This window comes from Acartia tonsa, chromosome 7, assembly GCF_053477335.1.
Source record: "Acartia tonsa isolate MP-2025a chromosome 7, ASM5347733v1, whole genome shotgun sequence".
NCBI classification, from domain to species: Eukaryota; Metazoa; Arthropoda; class Copepoda; order Calanoida; family Acartiidae; genus Acartia; species Acartia tonsa.
Window position 1 is genome coordinate 8,906,652 of NC_137266.1, and position 21,153 is coordinate 8,927,804.

The 21,153-nt window shown below is 28.3% G+C and overlaps 1 protein-coding gene and 1 long non-coding RNA gene across 3 annotated transcripts in view; one reads left to right on the forward strand and one right to left on the reverse strand.

Annotated features, from left to right (window-relative positions):
* LOC145324782 (uncharacterized) overlaps positions 1 to 19,492 on the reverse strand; it is a 49,149-nt gene extending 29,657 nt beyond the window's left edge. For both annotated transcript variants that reach the window (XM_080167416.1, XM_080167415.1), the window contains exons 1-19: positions 19,420 to 19,492; positions 17,483 to 17,505; positions 13,779 to 13,799; positions 13,247 to 13,322; positions 11,812 to 11,911; positions 11,259 to 11,298; positions 8,606 to 8,660; positions 8,479 to 8,517; positions 8,322 to 8,408; positions 8,137 to 8,235; positions 7,078 to 7,112; positions 6,264 to 6,354; positions 5,357 to 5,392; positions 5,159 to 5,236; positions 4,425 to 4,541; positions 3,729 to 3,766; positions 2,227 to 2,275; positions 1,939 to 1,968; positions 1,709 to 1,792 (exon numbers count right to left, since the gene is read on the reverse strand). In XM_080167416.1, coding sequence (XP_080023542.1) covers positions 1,709 to 1,792; positions 1,939 to 1,968; positions 2,227 to 2,275; positions 3,729 to 3,766; positions 4,425 to 4,541; positions 5,159 to 5,236; positions 5,357 to 5,392; positions 6,264 to 6,354; positions 7,078 to 7,112; positions 8,137 to 8,235; positions 8,322 to 8,408; positions 8,479 to 8,517; positions 8,606 to 8,660; positions 11,259 to 11,298; positions 11,812 to 11,911; positions 13,247 to 13,322; positions 13,779 to 13,799; positions 17,483 to 17,505; positions 19,420 to 19,473 — 1,152 coding nt within the window. In that variant the 5' untranslated portion in view covers positions 19,474 to 19,492. The remainder of the gene's footprint in view (positions 1 to 1,708; positions 1,793 to 1,938; positions 1,969 to 2,226; positions 2,276 to 3,728; positions 3,767 to 4,424; positions 4,542 to 5,158; positions 5,237 to 5,356; positions 5,393 to 6,263; positions 6,355 to 7,077; positions 7,113 to 8,136; positions 8,236 to 8,321; positions 8,409 to 8,478; positions 8,518 to 8,605; positions 8,661 to 11,258; positions 11,299 to 11,811; positions 11,912 to 13,246; positions 13,323 to 13,778; positions 13,800 to 17,482; positions 17,506 to 19,419) is intronic.
* On the forward strand, positions 16,066 to 16,812 carry LOC145324101 (uncharacterized). The gene is made up of 3 exons (XR_013881184.1): positions 16,066 to 16,140; positions 16,404 to 16,493; positions 16,707 to 16,812. It is a non-coding gene; the product is annotated as an uncharacterized LOC145324101 (long non-coding RNA).
* Positions 19,493 to 21,153: the final 1,661 nt, after the last annotated feature.

Here is a 21,153-nt window from a genome sequence, read left to right on the forward strand (position 1 = left end):
ATGACAACAAACGTTTACGCAATACAACAAATTTTTTTTTGTCACATATACAAATATGATAAAATATAAGATTATTCAAACTTATTTTTAAAAAAAAAATTTTTAAAGCATGTATCTTTTATGTGTATAGTTTTCATTCTTTTCATTTTAATTAAATAAAAATTATTTAACTACATTGGAAATAAGTCACTTTGTGAAAACACTCTTTTTTGAATTGTAAAAAACTGAAATGAAACGAGACTTCTAATTGGTTCAGACTTCAGAATAATATGTTTTATTTTAATGTTAAATTTCTTCTATATAAATTATTGTTTTAGAAAAAAATTATTTGCATCGAACAGAGTAGAGTTTTTATTATAGTATTGATATAATCTGAATCACATCAAATTCTTCTGTAAGAAACAATTTAACCCCAAACTAAAAAATGCTTTTGCTTCCATCAAAATGATCACAGCAACATATAAAATTGATTTTTAAATCCCCCCAAAAAAGTTTATTGGGGACTTAATTCAAATTTGGGCTCTGCAGTCTGATTCTACTGGTGTCCAGGGGCGTCCAAGCTTTTTATTTTGGGGGGGGTAAAAATTTTTTAAGGGGGGGGTAATTTGGTTTTGGGGGGGGTAAAATGGCGCGCGAAGCGCGCCGCAAATTTTTTTTACCCCCCCCAAAATTTTTACCCCGGGGGTAAAATTTGCTTGGGGGGGGTAATTACCCCCCCTGAAATCTGTTGGCAGGGGTAAAATTTGTTTACCCCCCCCCAAAATTTACCCCCGGGGTAAAATTTTTGGGGGGGTAATTTAAATTTTATAAAAAATTTAGTATTAAAAATGCGCGCAAAGTGCGCAAAAATTTTTTTTGTTAAAGATTTTCTATTTTGGGGGGAGTATTTACCCCCCCAAAATGGTTTGGGGGGGGTAAATACCCCCCCCAAAATCGTTGAGGGTGCCTACGGCACCCCCAAGGTAGGGGTAATTTTTTTTGGGGGGGGGTATTGTTCACAAAATTTTGGGGGTGCCAAATGGCCCATTACCCCCCCCCTTGGACGCCTATGCTGGTGTCATAGTATATTTTTGATATATGATAAAAAAATAGGTTAAAAACAGTTTAAAGATTTCTGGAGACCTGCAGGATCATACCTGAAACCTAAAATTGACTTGAACAACTATATTTTATATAAAGGTTTTTTACTTGAGGATATTTCAGTATTTTAGTTTGATAAAATGCTTTGTTTAAGTCAAAAAATATTTTGTGCTCTTTACCTGGATGACCCCGCCAGGTTTGCTGGCATCCTGTGCCCGCCAGGATGGAGATATCCAAAAAATTCCAACTCTCAGTTATGTGTCATACCCATATTTAGAAGGTCATACAGTTAAAGCCCTCTATATTTCACACACAGAAAATGAGATTGAAAAAATTGGGGGGGGGGGAGGGGGCGTTCAACACCCCCTCCCCCTGACCATTATGGGTTAATAATAAATAACACAATAATCTGTACTATTTAAAACCACTAATGTGGCCAAATTTTTTGCTTAAGTATTTCTCTATTAGCTGATCTAGAGAGTATGTGTGGAGATCTTCAATATATATTTTTCTCTAATTCTAAAATAGCCTTAAAGGGAATTTTCTGGTTGCTTGGTTTAGAGTAGGCACTGCACTGGAAGTTAAAGAGATTTGAAAAACCTGTATTAATAATATATATTTATCTTACCGATTTACAGTTTCCATGGACTATACCACCAGAAGAATATGAATAATCATGACATTGACAATCACAATTCAGTGGAGGTGGAGCCTTAAGAAAATATTATATATAATATTAAATTGAATATTTTTACTATTTATTATTAACATTTGATCAATAAACTTAACTATTGATTGTTAGTTTTAAAAAACGATTATTGGTAATAAGATGGAAAATATTTGGAGAATTGTACTTACTCTTTCCTCTGCAATACTGAGAGCTGTGCTCTGAAATCATAAAGAATTATAACCTTTTTTTTAACTTGGCCTTTAGGGAAGTAATAACTTTCTTTTCTAAGACACAACTGGCTTATCATACTCTTGTTGAAACATAATAGCAAAGTGCAAAAAATATTAAGCGTTAAAAGAATAGATGAATTAATAAGAGAAATTTGGTGAACATGTATGTATATATAAATAATTACCTCTTAAAAATTATATTAAATTTTTACTAGTTGTACTATTATCAATAAGGTTTGTTCTTACTTTGTCTTCTGCATCAGCAGCTAATAGTGATGGTTTTGCATCAGCTTCCCTTAATTAACATGTATTTTTAAATCAGTATCAAAAACAATAAAAATCTTATAGTCAAATATATAATAGACTGTAAAAGTTGGAAATATTTTTAATCAATACAATAGATTTGAAATCTGCATAAAATTTTAAGTATTTTTTATAAAATTAGTTTTTTATATAATTCTTTATTTAAAGGCGCAAATACAAATTAAGTTAAATAATTTTGAGATCTGTGATTGGTGGATTGAAAACTATCTGAGCTCTGATTGGAGAAGCTTAAGTGACGTACATCATTCAACCAATTAGAGCGTAGGTAGTTTCCAATCCAGCTATCCTATTGGTCAAAATTTATTAACTTAAATCGTATTTGCGCCTTTAAATAAAGAATTATATAAAAAAAGAATTTTATAAAAAATCCTTAAAATTTTATGCAGATTTCAAATCTATTATATTGATTAAAAATCTTTCCAACTTTTATAGTCTAATATATAATGCACAAATAGAGATTCATAGATTAATAATCTGGCTTCACTAATAAGAATTGTCTGGAAGAACCTTGCAGAACTACTATTGGGCAGAAACTGTACACATTTTGGTATGAAAGGCCGTATTTGTTTGATTACTTCCCAATAACAAAAGTCAGATATAAATAGTCGAATTTCTTAATAAAAATCCATAGATCAATTAGTTTCAATAGCTTTCAAATTTTGTTGGGACTGGTGTTAGTAACATACTTCTTATTTCTTATTATAGATATTTCTATATTTAAAAAATAGAAAACATACTATTAAACTTAGATAATAAAATGCAAGTCTATTCCCTTTCCATTTTCATAAGCGCAATTTAAATCTTAAAGTACATACCACGCACAACCTATTTAACTTTTTGTAAATATCTTCTGTAAACTAAGAAATACTGTTTGTACACAATTAGTTATGGAAGATATACCAGTTTAAAAGAACAATTATTCGTTATCTTTTTTTAAGATAATGTTGTAGTCTTCATTTTCTGATATAAAGTGAAAAAAATAATAATAATAAAGTAATGTGCAATATGTTTTTGTAATGCTTATAATAGTTATTTCTTTCATCGTATTATAAATGGCTTTCCGCAGATATAGAATGTACAATTATAAGATTAAAACCAATTTTTTAGCCCTGAGATGCCGAAGGCACGGGCTAAAAAAACTGGTTTTAATCTTATGATTGTACATTTCATATTTGTAGAAAGCTGGATATAATACGATGCTGGACATAGTTTTTTCGTATGGATGAGAACCGGTTCCTATCCACCTATGAGAAAATATTTTAATTTTAATCCAATAAAATAGTTTTACTTAATCCTGAATAAAGACAAATTTTTATACGACATATAAATTATGCTTCTTGTCTCATAATTCTAATAACGCACATAAGAAAATTATTTCCTTTGAAATGGCTGAATAGAAAATTGAAATAATTTTAACAACTTACGTGCATAGTGGACTGCCATGGAGTGGTGTGTCACAAGCCTAGTAACATATTATAAGTCAAAAAAATTCTAAATTATTTTATATTTAAATAAGAAGAATCAAAAATAATTTTCAAAATTAAAGACTGAATAATTAGAACTTATTTCATTGAATACCTCGGAACTAGATTTCACACTGTTTTTAAGTATGTGTAATCTGTACATATAAATGTAATTTTTCCGTAATTATTATCAAAGAAGTTATAAAATAATTCAAAGAATTCAATAAAAAAAATATTTTGATACTCTTTTAGTGGTACTCTTTCAGAGGTTATAGCGGAGTAATTCTTACAAGCTTCCTTTTCTTCACCTAACTACCATTCTAGCATTTTTTTCACTTCATACCATTTTAAGTCATCAGAAGTAAACCATATATTCAGGAGTAATAGTCAGGCTTATGATTATATATCACTTTAAAGGAAATAAGATACTGATGGTTAAGATTGGGTTTGGATGCTTTGAGCTGACCCAACATCATTCAAAATCTCTCAACTCAGATAGTAATCATACTATTATTCAAAGATTATTTGAAAACTTCATAAATGATAATTAATGTACAGAGACATCCATTGATGTAAATTAGATAATTATGCAAAATCCAGTCTCTGAAGTATTCAATTGAGTGTCTATTATTTTGTTTAGTCTAAATAATATCTTACCACATAGGATTTAAAATGTAGATTTTTATAGCTTTTTTTGACTTTTTTTTGATCAGGGCACATTCTAAAAATGCCATGGTCATTAACATAGCACCATCTTAATCCAGTTGCATCAGGCTGAAATTATTGAATACATAAGATTATGCATATGTTAAAAGTCCAAGCTTTTTTAAATGGGGGGGGGGGGGATGTTTTTAATTCCTCCCAAAATTTACCCCTGGGGTAAAATATTTGGGGGTAGGTAATTACCCCCCTGAAATCTGTTGGCAGGGGTAAATTTTTTTACCCCCCTTAAAATTTATCCCCAGGGTAAAATATTGTTTGGGGGGTAAATACCCCCTCCTAAATGATTGGGGGTGCCTACAGGGTAAATCTTAAATGGGGTAGGTAAAATATAAAAAAATTGTGGAGGTGCCTCCCAAATTTGTTTGTAGGGGGCAATCACCACTTCACATAAAATATTGAATCACATAAAAATATACATTTTTCAAACACAAGAATTTGATTGACATCTAGGGGGTATACTGGGGTCGATATTGGAATAGTAGAATTTGATGCAATTTTTACAGTTTAAACATTATAAATATTTATTCCTAACATTATTTTTTATGTAAATTTCTTTCAGCATACAATAAAGTAATGAAATATGTATTTTAAAAACTAATTGATGAGCACATTTGTGCTAATGTTTAGAGATATCAATAATTCCATGTATGAACATGAACAACTGATACCTGTTCACAATTTCCAAATTTGTTTCCATGTTCATCATACTTACTAACTCCAGCACATTGGCAAGTACAATCTCTTGACTTTAAAAATTCATCAGTTTTTAAATTAACACAAGATTTTTCAATAACAATGCTGTAAACATAATGCCTTAAAAGTTCTTAAAAATCTAAATTTTTAGGAAAAGAAAGAAAATTACTTACTTTTACTTCAACGCCTACAGAAGCTAGTTCTCTGTTCTAAATAAGATATATAAAACATTATATTACTGTGAAGGATTATAACATACGGTTAATATAGAATAATGCTTTGGACAATTTGAAAAGATTTGAAACTTGTTATTGGGATAAACAACAGAAACAGTGAGCTTGAAAATATTACAAAATCAAAAGCTAATCAAATAGGCCAATAAATCTTTATAAAAAAAATTGACAGGATCTGTTAGTGTCTGTACCCAAAGATCTCACTAACCTCTGAACCAATATGTTTCTTTACTCAGCAAAGCTACTTTATAATTTACAATATCTGTCTTTCTGTTAGCATCAATTATGGGAAAATTTGGATTTCCTTTTATTATTCCAGCTGAAATTTTAGGTAATATTCAAACAACTAATGAGCATCAAGAAAATAAGCCATTAATCATTAAATTCTGATAACTATAAGTGGGATAAAATTGCTTTCAAAAAAGTTCTCATAAAAAAAACACACTGTAGTTACTTTGCTGCTATTCTAGATATAAGGCGTAAACTTTTTGGGTAAAGAGCATTTATTCTATTTCCCAGCTATATCATTTGGAAACAAAAATTTAAATAACAGAGAGAAGTTGTATCAATTAGTTGTAATGGAGACAAAGAAAAAACTTTTAAAGCAGTCCTGTAAAAATTATTGTGGGGTAAGGAATTAATCAAAAGGGAAGTACTGGGGTGTGGGGAGAATAATATTGCACACAAGGTATTAATTTTTGCTATGTTGAAATTCAGCAAAGAAAAGAATAAATAATGTAAAAATTTCATTGTAATGTAAAAATTTCAAAATAGCTTCTTGTCCTGGAAATTTTAATAGAAAACCTAAAGAGATATTTAGAATGAAATTATCTAAAATATTTCATACTTGAGCACCAGGTTTTAAATCAGCATCTGAATTAGCAACCTTCTTGTCTCCTGCCAAGTATGGAAATGGATTTTTTCGGATCATTTTCTTACTGAAATAATACAGTAAAAATGGATTTGAAGGATTTTTCATGGAATGCTAGGAGTAAATCTTTAAAAAGGTAATTTTCAGGGTATAGCAGCAGCAGGTAATCCTCAGGGAAATCAACACTTTACAAATATAGATATCCTTCTTTTCAAAATTTTTTAAAACATCCACACAGCTTAGTCATGACTGACAACCCAGCTGCTAAGTCCTAAAATTTTCTTTTCAAGTAAAATTCATGGTTTTTAATCAAACAAATAAATAAAAAATCTATACAAATTAGATAATTGAGGAGATTCTTATATATACTAGAGTAATAAATTATAAATATTTTCTATAATACTTAATTTGATGATGACATTTTAGACTTGTAGAGAATCAGATAAATTTAAGTATTATGAGTAAAATATTTAATATTTTATTATTTTTATAGTATTTTTCACGGAAAATTGTCTTTAAATGGTGCAATACTTGAATTTTAATTCACTAGAACCAGTCTTACTATATTGAGTATTAGTCAGTTTCAAAGCCCAACTAGAAAAAAGCTATTATAGTAGCCATTCTCATTTTGATGGCTTTCAAATTATTATTGTGTGTAAATATATATTGTGATAAAATAACTTTATCAACGTAAGATATATTTGTTCAAGTGTCAATCAAATCAGCAAACAATATGATAATCCATTAAAATGATTAAGTTGGGCATGTAAGAGTACAAATCCTAACTTACCAAAGTGGGTGTCCAGGGTATGGGGTAGTACAAGCCTAATAATAAAGTTATGACATTACAAAAACTTATTCTAGCAAACTTTCTAAACTGTAGAATACAAAGAAAAAACCACTACAACTTTTACCAAAAATTGTTTCCATATAAAAATAATTTACTAATTTCTAAATTTAGTTTTCTACTACTCTAAGGTTCCATATAGTTTAAAAAATAGGAATATATTACACTAAATAGAAAGAAAGCATTAAAGGAACCCTGCAAGTAATACAACGTTTTAACTGCTAAAAGCCTTCATCTTCAATAACAAGAAAGTTCTAGGCATTTTAAAATTACATGTTATCTAAAATGAAAATTTTGAAAGATTTCCATTGCTTTTAAAAGAAATTACAATATTAAATTACATTGCCCAGACACAAAATTATAACCTTTTCTTTGTCAGAAATTTAGGTTGCCGGTAACTGATTACTTTTTTACAATAAAAAAAAAACACTTTTTATATTCAAAATCTCTAAAAAAAATGGTTTAACTTGCGCTTGCAAGCGTAAAATTATAGCAGAAATGAATGAAACTATAATATAAGCTGAGCAGTGATTGGTCATTTAGCTGATTCAGCCTTCTGATTGGCTGGAAATTTTGATTATAAAAATGGGTATTTAATTTTAATTAAATTTTACTGGCAACCTAAATTTATGATGAAAACAAACTTATAATTTTGTTTCTAGGCTACGTAGTTAATTTAAGTGTTTAGCATGAGCATTGAAAATCTTTCAAAATTTTCATTGTACTTAAAATATCATTTTAAAATGCCTACAACTTTTTGTTATTAAAGCTGAAGGCTTCAAATTTGGGGTATTGCGGCAGTCTTTTTGCAGTTAGATCGATGTATTTCTTGCACAGTTCCTTTAAATGCTGTCTTTGACTTAAATTGTTGAAGATTTTTAAAGTATTCTTTCAGAGGCTTAATTTTACCATAAAGGTATGATATTGGCTGCTTAAATTAGAAAATTACAGAGCTTAATTGAATTATTGAACATAAAATTTGTATATCATTTCCAATCTTACCTCATTTGACATAAGATATCCATGTTTATCACTTAGTTTAGCATCTCTACAAGGTGTGCTTGCATCAACATAACACCAAGCTGATCCAGTGTCATCATTCTCAAAAGAAAATGTTTGTTGTACAATGTTTGAACTAAACTTAAATGTGTGCTAAAAATTTGTTATAAAACTAATCAAGACATTACCGTTTCACAATCACCAAACCTCTGCCCAGTTTGTTTATCCTTTAGGGATATACCAGCACATTGACAATCACAATTTCGACGTGTAAACTATAAAACAATTAGGATTTTTAGAATGAAATTTAGATTTTTCTCTGTTTTTACAAAAATGTATTCTTACTCTATTGAAGTCTTCATCGCCACTCTCTGCATCAGAAGCCTGGTTGAAATAAAAATACCCTTTTATTAGAAATTCATGCAAAAAAGATTGTAATTCATTGAATATTAAGACAATGTGTTTTTCTTACATTGACATCTGGGAGGGCATCAGCTGACTGCCTCTCTTCAATTTTGATAGGTTCACTAAAAATATAATCCATAAAAAACAATTGTATTGAAAATGGTTTTTATTCAGTTATAAATTCTGTATATGCATGCTAAAAGATTGACAAAACTTTTGAAATGCAGTAGTTTAAAATTATTTTTATAGAAGGTATACACAATTCATGATCTACATATTCAAAAGCAATATAATATTTGAAAATTTGTTTTTGCTACAAAAAGAATACTCCAATGTAAATAAGAATAATTATCAAGCATTAAACTCTTGTTAATTCTTTCAACTGTATAAACAAGATAATTATCCTATTCCCAGGTAACAAGAAAACCATTTGAATTCTAAAAGTCTAACTAAAACAGAAGATGCTAAACACCAACAACACTTGATATGTTGAAAATTGATTTAATTTGGAAATACATGGATAAAAACAAAATGAAAACATTAATATAATGATATTAAAAACAATAGTTCTTATTTAAAATATAAGTTTTAGCATGAAATAACTCCTGTTTAGTGAAGTAGTATATTATGCTGCTTGTTCTTCAATTCTGTTTTTTATGTTTGATTTTATTTTACTTTTAACAAATTCTTTGAAACTCATCATTACATCTTCAAGACTGTCCAACACATCTTCAAAACTTTCTGCAACATCTTCAAAACTGTTGAAAAAATTATTTAGCTTGTCCTTCTTAGTTTTATTATCATGTCCAGTTTTGTATTTCTTCTTCTTTTTCTCATCATCATTGATTGATCTAATGTGTGTATTAATTAAATCCTATAATATAAAGTGGTCAGACTTGCATGTGTCTAGGTGTATATGTACTGGAAGAAATGGAACAGAAAAGGTTATAGGCAAAGGAGCTTGATACCAGGGAGTAAGGGAGGGGACAATGGATCGAATATTCAATTTTAAGGAGTCTCAGACTTTGGGTACGGGCTTAAAGAGAATGTGCAAGAATTTAGCAGCTTCTGACTGACTTTGGGTACTAGCGCACAAAATGCTGAACTTGTTTGTTAGTTTTGAATATTGCAGACAAGTATCAATAAACATAATTAGTTATGATGTGGCTGGTTTTAACAATTTTTTTCTCTCCAGAAAATATCATTTCATAGATAAAAACTTTATTGTGATATTTGTCAAATAAAATTTTTAAATCCAATTAAATTTTGGGTTATGGGGCTATGGGTTGAATGGGTTCCAGGGAGATTTTTCTAGTTATTAATTACATAATGATTACGTCAGTCTGATGTGCTGGTAATATAATTTTCAAATGAATGTTTTTTTCTTGGAACTTTCTTCTTATTTTATTGTTTTCTGTATTGTTTTAACTCTCCCTTTAAAATTTCCTCCTTATTTTCTGGATTAATCTGGATTTCAAGGTCTTTCAGCAAATACTCTTAAATTGAATTAATTGCCCATTGTCCCCTCCCTTACTTCCTGGCTTGATACCCTTTCACAGAATAAATTTAGAGGTTGGCCGCCCACCTTTAGCTGTGCTGCTTAATGCAATCTTGCAGCTACAGCTGAGGTGGATACAGCTGAAAGTTACAACAGCTTGTAACAGCTGAGTGAGGCTAAGGATGACTTAATTAAAATTTGATGGCTTTGGCTGAGGGTAACTGACAAATAATGTGGCTGTTTCTTCCTCTAAGCTTCCCAGCTTTCTTGAATCTGTGTAGTTTGTTGCGGCTTCTACTTCATTTTGTTCAGGGCTATTTAAAAAAATATTACAGTAGCCACAGTTGCTAAATAAAACTATAAATGGCTACAGCTGTCAGTGGCTGATAATTTAAGATTTTGGCTTTCTGGGTGGCTAAATAAGCCACTTGGCTGACAGGGGTTCTTATAAGGTAGCTTACATAGCTGCATTGCTGATTGTATGTCTTATTTGATGGCATATGAAGCTATGCAGATAACAGTGGAGATTCTGTAAGCTGATGGCTACTGTGGTTGGGATCACCAAGCCCTAATACCCAAGGAAATATACTATGCTATGATTTAATAAGATTAATAAGAAGCTTTGGACATGTAATAAAAAAAATATTCTTAAAAATTTTTGATCTACTGCAGTTCACGGTAAAATATTGCTGGTAAGCAATATTTCCAAAAATCTATGAATTTTAAAGGCTGCTAGCTGCCAAACGGCTGAACATACAAATAATGCCCGCAAACTGTTTTAAGTGGCATAAAAAGGCCTACAAATAATCTGAAATAGCCATAAATCAGTAATGCATAATTATCTCGCAGTGCAGAGAAATGCGCGAAAAAGACCTATTTTACGCATTTTTTCTTCGGTGAAGCTCTCCCTGTGCATAATTGGATCTTGGCTATTCCAGATTATATGTAGGCCTTCTTAAGCCGCTTTAAATGGTGTGCGGGTATGATCTGTACATTCAGCCGTTTGGCAGCTAGCAGCCTTTAAAATTCATAGATTTTTGGAAATATTTCTTACCAGCAATATTTTACCGTGAACTGCAATAGATTCAAATTTTTAAATGTTTAAATCAGGCTGACAGATAATCTTTTAATTATTAATGTCAAGGAGGTTCCTTTATTCTTAAGAAAATGATTTGAATTAAATTATATTTTTCTCTATCACCTCACTTCTAGATTTACTTACGGAGGGTCATCATCATAACAATGATCTGGAGCACTACATGCCTACCAAAATATATAATCAATCTAAAATTAAATTTTAAGTCTTGAATTTGAACATTTTGAGATTATTTAAACAATAAATAGTAATTACAGTAATTCTTAGGAAAAACAAGCAAAGTGGATTTCTAATTCCAAAAATTTTATTATAGAAAGACAAGATTTTATAACTTTATAAAATGTTATCAGTTTTGAGAATAACCTCTAGGGGCTCCGCCTAAAGAGTCCCCTTCCTATATGAAATCTTTTGTATGTAATTTGTAAAAATAAAAGCTAAGGTTTTTTTTTTCATGGGGGCTTAGCCTCAGGGTGCGGTAGGGGTTCTCCCACCCTGCTTATTTGTTTTAGATTACAAAAAAGAAAATAGCTGAGAACTACCAAAGGACCAGTAGGGAGTAGAACCAATTTGGTTTAGCGGTTACTGATATCTGAAGTTTCAGACATAACGCCAGACAGATAATTAATTTTAATTATAATTGGACATCATTCTATTTTGTATTATAAGATTAAATATTATTCCTGATATGAAATATACTGGTTTGTAGTTATTTTGTTGGGTTTCTTATCTATACATTTTGCATCAAGTTCAACAAAGCAATATTCTCCTTTTTCATCTGTCTATAATATGTGTGATTAGTGTGTAGTATTGTAAAATTAAACTGTTTTTAACCTATTTTTGAATGGGGGGTCAAAAATATACTAGGACACCTATAGAATCAGACTGCAGAGCCCAAATTTGAATTAAGTCCCCAGAAAACTTTTTTGGGGGGATTTAAAAATTAATTTTTAGTGTTGCTGTAATCATTTTGACCGAAGCAAAAGCTTTTTTTTTACTTCGGGTAATATTGTGGCTTACAGAACATTTTTATATAATTCACTTTATATTGATAAAATAAAAAAACATTACTCTGTTCATTGGAAATATTTTTTTTTTCCAAAACAATTAATTTCATTGAAAAATCTAACATTTACAATAAAACAAATAATTCTGAAATCTAACCAATAAGAAGACTTGTTTTATATAATTCTTTACAATTAAAAAAAAGAGTGTTTTCACAAAGTGACTTATTTCCAATGTAGTTAGATATTTTTTATTTAATTAAAATGAAAAGAATGAAAACCATACACATAAAAGATATATACTTTTTAAAATTATTTTAAAAGATAAGTTTGAATAATCTTATTTTATAACACATTTGTATATGTGACAAAAATAAATTTGTTGTATTGCATAAACATTTGTTGTCATTTAACCCTTTACAGCCATTTTTTATGTTTTTAAAATAAGTGAGAGAACACAAACATGTTAATGTTAATTTGTTGATATATTATAAAGAATTAACTTTTTAGTGAATTTTTATAGTAAAATCATAAGGCCTAATTTTACTCTATACCAGAATACAATATTTATGAAGCAAAACACTCTAAAAGCTACGAATTTTACCCAAATAAAAAAAAACCTTTTGCTCGGATCAAAATGATCACGGCAACAGTAAAAATTAATATTTAAATCCCCCTAAAAAAGTTTATTGGGGACTTAATTCAAATTTAGGCTCTGCAGTCTCATTCTACTGGTGTCATAGTATATTTTTATATACGTTTTAAAAATAGGTTAAAAACAGTTTAAAAAAATACAGATGGTAGTTATAAATATTAAATTGATCATGATAGAATATTGAAAAACATTTAGTTAGTTTAAAGTAGCTCTTGTTGATTAGTAGACTTAATAATAAACAATGCAATGGGTAACAATTAAATTTTAATTACTTTGTCAAAATATGATTAGCAGTAAATCCACATTTAGCACTTGCATATTTAATATTTCAAAAACAGATCAATCAGACAAATTTTAACAAATATATGTATCAAAAGTGAAAAGATTGTAACTTATCTACACAAATCAACAGAAAAAAACATCCTTCTACATCTAAAGGCAACAAGTAAGATACTTACAGATTCTTTACCACAATTACCAACTTCATGGCCTTTAGCATTAACCATAACATAACCAGAACACTTACAAGCACAACTGTTCATATTTTTGTTTGAAATATTTTTCATAAATTATTAAAGTAGCAAGGTTATTTTGTCTGAAGCTTAAGATTTCAATAATTACTGAACTGATTGAGTTCTACATTTTAGGGAAGCTTCATATATGTTCTGAATTTGTTTTAGGCTATTTTCATTTTTGTATTTAGCTTTTAAATGGATATAGGCTATTTTTCAATCTTCCAATACAGAGCCTCTAGATGCTAGGGGTACAGCTACTAGTATTGTTGAAAAGAAGGGATATTATTGGGTGTAATGCAAAAAATCTTTACAATTATGTAGATACTAATTTTTTTTTGTAGTTCAAACTGAAAATATTACAGTATTACAATATGTCACAGACTGACAGGCAGTAAAGTCCAATAAGATTGACTTGAAGAGTGGCTTCATTGATAAATAAACACACTGTTATTGTGAATTTACTAGAAAAACATACCCAGGGGGTGGTGGCCCTTTCCTAAAAATATCATATATTATCAGTTATTTAACATCAGATATTTGGACAGCTGCCAAGAGTGATACAGGCTTTAGGCATAAATCTGACCTTATGAATATTATGAGTGTTATGCACAATTTAAGAAAATTATATAAATGATTTTTCAGTATAGCATCTAGAATTATTAGTATCTGCTGTATTTGAACCAGTTTTCAGGCATACTTAAAAATCATGTACTGCATTGTATTACAAACAATTTTACACAAATATTAATATAAAAATGATTAAATTAATCAAATTTGTATACAAAAATTTAAATTATAAGTATAATCTAAAGAAGGCGTCTTAACTTTTTTGCTTTTTATTTAAGATAGCTAGTCAGTGTTTTTAGTAAGTAGTAGATGTAAAATTGTCCATAGAATTTAGATATGCTATCGTTTTTTTTTTGTAGACATCTTATTTTTGAAGTAATTTAGGTTTTTAGAAAAAAAATTAAGTCGGTTTTAAGGTACTAAAATGCAACAAAATAAGAGAAAAAAATAGCCATAATGAACAAAAATAGTAAGATCTTTAATTTGACACCTTACTTTTTAAATTCTGTTAGATAATTGTTGAAAAAAATAAATTTTTTTAACCTGGGTGAACAAAAACTTTGAACTGATTTATATCCTGAAATAGGCGTAAAAATATGTATTTATATATACCTTTAGAATGAGAAAAATATTACGAATCCATTCTAAGCAAAATTGAAAAAGTTTCATAAAACTATAATAAAAAATATAAATTTATTTTAAGAATCATAATTTTCGGCTTTAAAGGGTTGACTTGAACAAAACCTGAACAAAACCTAAACAAATGTACATACACTGTAACAGATATTTTTTAAACACAAGAAACAATAACGTACTTTTAACTGCATTGTTTTGAAGTTTATAAACAGACTGAAGCATATTTGTATATAATTTTTCATTCTTTACATGTTATGTAAGTATCACTATTTTTATTGTAGTATCTATGAATATATTGTATGAACATTATCCTTTTTTTTGTCAATTCTATTGGTTAAGTTTTGAGGTGAAGCTTCTGGATTTATCAACTTTTGAGATTTTTGATTGGCTAGTTTAATAGTTACAATTAAGTGTTGCCTGTAAAAATATAATATTTTAGGCCATTTAATTTTTTAAAGTTTTTACTTTTTTTCAATTTTGCTCAGAATGGATTCGTAATACTTTTATCATTTTAAAGGTATATATAAATACATATTTTTATGCCTATTTCAAGATATAAATCAGTTCAAAGTTTTTGTTCACCGAGGTTAAACTGTTTTTAACCTATTTTTGAATTGGGGGTCAAAAATATACTAGGACACCTATAGAATCAGACTGCAGAGCCCAAATTTAAATGAAGTCCCCAATAAACTTTTTTTGGGGGATTTAAAAATTAATTTTTAATGGTGCTCTGGTCATTTTGACTAGAGCAAAAGGTCTTTTTTACTCGGGGTAATATTGTGGCTTTTCGAACAATTTATATAATTCACTTTATATTGATACAATAAAAAAAAACGTTACTCTGATCAATGGAAATATTTTTTTTTTCTAAAACAATTAATTTCATTGAAAAATATAACATATACAATAAAACATATAATTCTGAAGTCTGAACCAATAAGAAGTCTTCTTTCATTTCAATTCTTTACATTTCAAAAAAGAGTGTTTTCACAAAGTGATTTATTTCCAATGGAGTTAAATAATTTTTATTTAATTAAAATGAAAAGAATGAAAACCATAAACATAAAAGATACAAACTTTTAAAAAATATTTAAAAAAATAAGTTTGAATAATCTTGTATTATATAGTTATTTGTGTATGTGACAAAAATAAATTTGTTGTATTGCATAAACATTTGTTGTCATCTTAATTTATTTAACCCTTTACATTCGATTTTTATGTGTTTTAAATAAGTGATATAAAACAAACATGTTAATGTTAATTCATTGATATATTGTTGTTTTGTAGATTTTAGGATGTTCTGGGTAAAATTGAACATAAAACTTTCTTTCTTTTTAGAAATGTTTCATTTCGTCTGCAAAGGGCAAAATTGAAACATTTACTTAAAATTTTTATTTCTATTTTAAAATATGTAAAATTAGTATAGAAATTACGTTGCTATTTATATAAATTTAATAATAAATAGATAAAAATATGTGCTGTACACATTTGTTTACAAATGGAACCAGTTCTAGTCTGAGATATTAACTATAAAAGCATAGAACATTCGGATTAGAATTGTAGTCTGACCAGTAAAGTCCTAGTAGTAACACTAGGCACAAACCCGCAGCTACCAAGTTCAAAAGCTTGGTTAGGTAAGTCCTTTCAAATAAAGGCGTGGAAGCCAGCTTTATTTTATTGTATATTTATTACTTTTACTCTTGTCCATAGAGTGTGTAAGTGATAGACTTAATTTTATTGTATTCTACTGCTTTAAACCATAGAGTATTTAAGTGATTTCGTTAAAGCTTAGATCTTTTATGTTTTAGTAGCTTTAAGAACCAACCCCTTTTATGTTTTATGGTTGGGTATATCAAATATAGTAGTTGATATACCTAATCTATGTTTTTAATGTTAGATGTTTAGATTTTATACAGCATTAGGAGATTCAACTGATGATTTGTTAATTTCAATATTCTACCTTTCAGCCTGGATAGCTCAATGTTTGGTAAGATATTATAACTAATTTTTATTTTCTTTTACTTTTTATTCCAACTGTTTGACCTTAACTCCTTTTAATGCATAATATCAATCTTGTTTAATTCAAGGTCTTCAGCCCAGAATAGAAAAAATTAAATATATTGTAGTTTAATTTTAGTCAAATAGTAGTAAAGTCAAGTTAATTTCATGCAATTTAGGTTTATATTATATTTTATTTCAGTAAAACCACGTGTTAAGCTACATGAGATTCCATCTGATATTTATTATATTATTTTATGTTAATTGTTATTATTTATACTTGTGAAATACAAGATTTAAATGTAAAATCCCTCTTATTTGATGTAAGAATTAATAACTAGAAATTTAAATTGTTGACTGAAAATCTAAGGGTTACCAGGTCTCAAAATTCACAAAACAATTGTAAAGAATTAACTTTTTAATGAATTAATTTAGATGAAATCAAAAGTCCTAATTTTACTCTATACCAGAATACAATAATTATGAAGCAAAACACTCTAAAAGCTATGAATTTTAACCAAATAAAAAAAGACCTTTTTCTCTGATCAAAAAGGACCACAGCAACAGTAAAAATTAATTTTTAAATCCGCCCAAAAAAGTTTATTCTGGACTTAATTCAAATTTAGGCATAGTGTCATAGTATATTTTAAATATATATTTTAAAAAACAGGTTAAAAAATTGATTTTTTCAACAACTACCTAACAGAATTAAAAAAGTAAGGTGTCAAATTAAAGATCTTACTATTTTTGTTCATTATGGCTATTTTTTTTCTCTTTTTTTTGTTCCGTTTTAGTTCCTTAAAACCGACTTAATTTAAAAAAAACAACTTAAATTACTTCAAAAATAAGATGTCTACAAAAAAAACGATTATATTTCTAAATTCTATGGACAATTTTACATCTACTACTTACTAAAAACACTGACTAGCTATCTTAAATAAAAAGCAAAAAGTTAAGTCTTTAGAATTTTGATCTTACATTTCTCCCCTTCCTGAAGCAGCCTGAAAATAAAATCATGATTTTAATAATTTGTAGTAATAATATTTTGATATTGTGAATGTTGAAAAAATAAATTTTGAGCATGTATGAAAATTGTATAAAAAACATTTAAACTATTAAGTAAAGTTGTAGTGCTTTTTGTTAGCTCAGTAATTTTTGACATAATATCACTTGTCATAGATACTTTTGTCATAAATATATTTGTCATGATTACATTTGTCATAAAGGTACACTTGTCATAAAAACATTTGTCATAAAAACATTTGTCATGAAGGTATGCTTGTCATAAAAGGTACACTTGTTATAAAAATATTTGTCATAAATACATTTGTCATAAAGGTGTATTTGTCATAAAGGTACATTGGTCATAAAAGTACATTGGTCATAAAGGTACGTTTGTCATTAAGGTACATTTGTCATAAAATTACCCATGACAAATGTGATTTATGACAAATGTACCTTTAAGACAAATAGTTTTATGACAAATGTAATTTATGACAAATGTACCTTTATGACAAATGTTTTTTTGACAAACGTACCTTTATGACAAATATTTTTATGACAAACTTACCTTTATGACAAATGTTTCAATGACAAATATTTTAAAGGAAGCCTGCAAGAAATACCCTGCTTTAACTGCTGAAAGACTGCCACAAGTAGAACAAATACCCCAAATTTGAAGCCTTCAGCTTCTATAACAAAAAAGTTCTAGGCATTTTAAAATGACATTTTATGTACAATGACAATTTTGAAAGAATTGCAATGCTCATTAAGAGATATAAGTTTTCCGGAATTGTAATGTAGGGAGTAGATTTGAAATCTGCATCAAATTTTAAGGATTTTTTATAAAATTAGATTTTTGTATAATTCTTTATCTAAAAGCGGAAATACAAATTAAGTTAATTAATTTTGGCATCTGTGATTGGTGGATTTAAAAAATCTTCGCTCTGATTGGATGTCGTACATCATTCAACCAATTAGAGCGCAGGTAGTTTAAAATCCACCTATCCTATTGGTCAAAATTAATTAACTTATAATGTATTTCCGCTTTTAGATAAAGAATTTTACAAAAAACGAATTTTATAAAAAATCCTTAAAATTTGATGCAGATTTCAAATCTACTCCCTACATTAAAATTCCGGAAAACTTATATCTCTTAATGCTCATGTTGAAAACTTTGAAATTAAACTACGTGGCCCAGAAACAAAATTATAAGCTTATTTTTGTCATAAATTTAGGTTTCCAGTAACTAATTATATTTTTACAATAAAAATAACCATTTTTATAGTCAAAATCATTAAAAAAAATTAAGTTTTTCTTGCGTTGTCCCGAATGTACTGTAGCCAATCAGAAGGCTGAATCAGCTTAACAACCAATCACAGCTAAGCTTGTATTAGTTTACCCCTTTGTTTCCGCTATGATTTTCGTTTAAAAATGCAATTTAAATCGAATTTTTTTTCATAGATTTTGACTATGATATGTGGTGTTTTTATTGTAAAAATGTAATCAGTTACAGGCAATCTAAATTTCTGACAAAGATAAGGTTATAATTTTGTGTCTAGGCGACGTAATTTAATATTGTTTTTTCTTTTATGAGCATTGGAAATCTTTCAAAAATTCCATTGTACATAAAATGCTATTTTGAAATGCCTAGAACTTTTTTGTTATTGAAGCTGAAGGCTTTAAATTTGGGGTATTGGGTCTTCTTGTGGCAGTCTTTCAGCAGTTAAAGCGTGTTTTTTCTTGCAGGCGTCCTTTAATGACAAATGTTTTTATAACAAATATATTTCAGAAAAGTGTATTTATGACAAGTAAATTTATGACAATTTTTGTTGGCCTGGGCCTGTAGACAACAAAACTAGAATTAATCTTGTTACAACAGCAGTCTATAATACGATGTGATAAATAAAAATTACCGAATAAACTGTTGTAAATAATACAGGTAATACAAGACAAACCAACAGCCTCATTTTATATTTATTCTAAATCAGATTATTTCAATATCAAAATTAAGATATCAATTAGTCATTTTCCATTGCAAGTTTAAAATTATATTTTATATAAGAACAATAATGACAGCTTTGATAAGCAGCGAGCACAAAAAAATTCAAATATATTATTAAAGCAACATAAAGAGGAGATGCTTGTTATTCAGAGGAATCATCTTAAACAATTTCAAAAGCTACTTTTTTCTGCAATAAATCACCCTGCCCACTTCTCTACTTATAAATTTGAAACCTTTAAAAATACTCTAAATATCTTTTAAAAATCAGATGATTAAAAAACTAGTAAGATATGTAAGAAATATACCTGAGGTGGATTCTTAAAAAAAATTACCCCACTAATCACTTAGTGGGACAAAAAATTTTTCGTGAAAAATCCACCAAAATCACATTAAAAATCTACAAAAATTAAACAAAATCATAGAAGGGTTATTGACATAAGATTTTATTTAATTTTGTAGATTTTTTTGTTTCTGGAGGATTTTTCACGAAAACAATTTTGTCCCACTAAGCGATTAGTGGGGCTTTTTTTTAAAGAATCAACCTCTGTCCTTTGCCTATACTTGGCTAAGATATATGATTTAAAGATTCTTGTCCTTTAATCTACAGAAACAAAAGATATGATTAAAATCGGACCAAAAACACCAAAGATATGTGGAAAACAGCTTAACAGCTTAAAAGCTGGTTAAAAAGTCTGATCGCCATGAATGTTTTAAACTTAAGTATCTTCCAAATAAGAAAGGTTGCATCCAAGAATCGATATATCATTATATTGATATTCCACCAGATTTTCATGTACTAAGATAAAGTCATGCTGCAGCTGGCTAAAATATTGATAAACCCCATCCACCCCCTTTAAACCAACCTACTTGATGAACAAACTGACCAATAAATGAGGTCCCTACTGACAAGCTAAATTAACAACAAAATTCTAGTGTCAATATATCCATGTACATCCTATATCCATTATCCAAGACTAAACAATATAAATCTAAGATGATTAACATGGAAAAGCAAAGCTTTATAGAATACGCCTTGAATGGTACTGAATAACTTAACTTGCTGAATCAGAATTTCAACTTGTAAAGCTGAGAATTCTAGTAAAACTGTGAATAAAATTCTTTACTCCTCTTATTTTATAGAAAATAATTATAATAAACATTTGCTTTATTAACTGTTTATTTAATTAAAATATGTTTAAAAAATAAAGTTTAGATGAAAAGTTTTTGTTGTTTTAGCTTATATTTCAAATGAAACTATTATTTGTTTAATAATATTTCTTTTATATTAATTTATTAAATTATTTTCTTGTAAAATAATACTTAAACATAAAAGTACAAATTATATTTAGTAATTACAAAACAAATATTAGTTTGATTAATAAATAATCCAATTATTTTGAAATAAATGGTTTAAATAAGAAAAAATTGGGCTCGCCATAAACAACAAACCTATTTTGGTCATGTAGTAATTAATTAGTAATCAGGGAACTTAAGGGATAAGACAATGGACAATAAGTTAATGTACATCCCCAATGATGATACATAAAAGTATACCTTCTGCAGATTAACATTAGTGGTTTAAACGTTTGATCAATCAACTTAATAATTTAACTAATTAAAAAAAACACTAGAGTCCCCAAAGTTG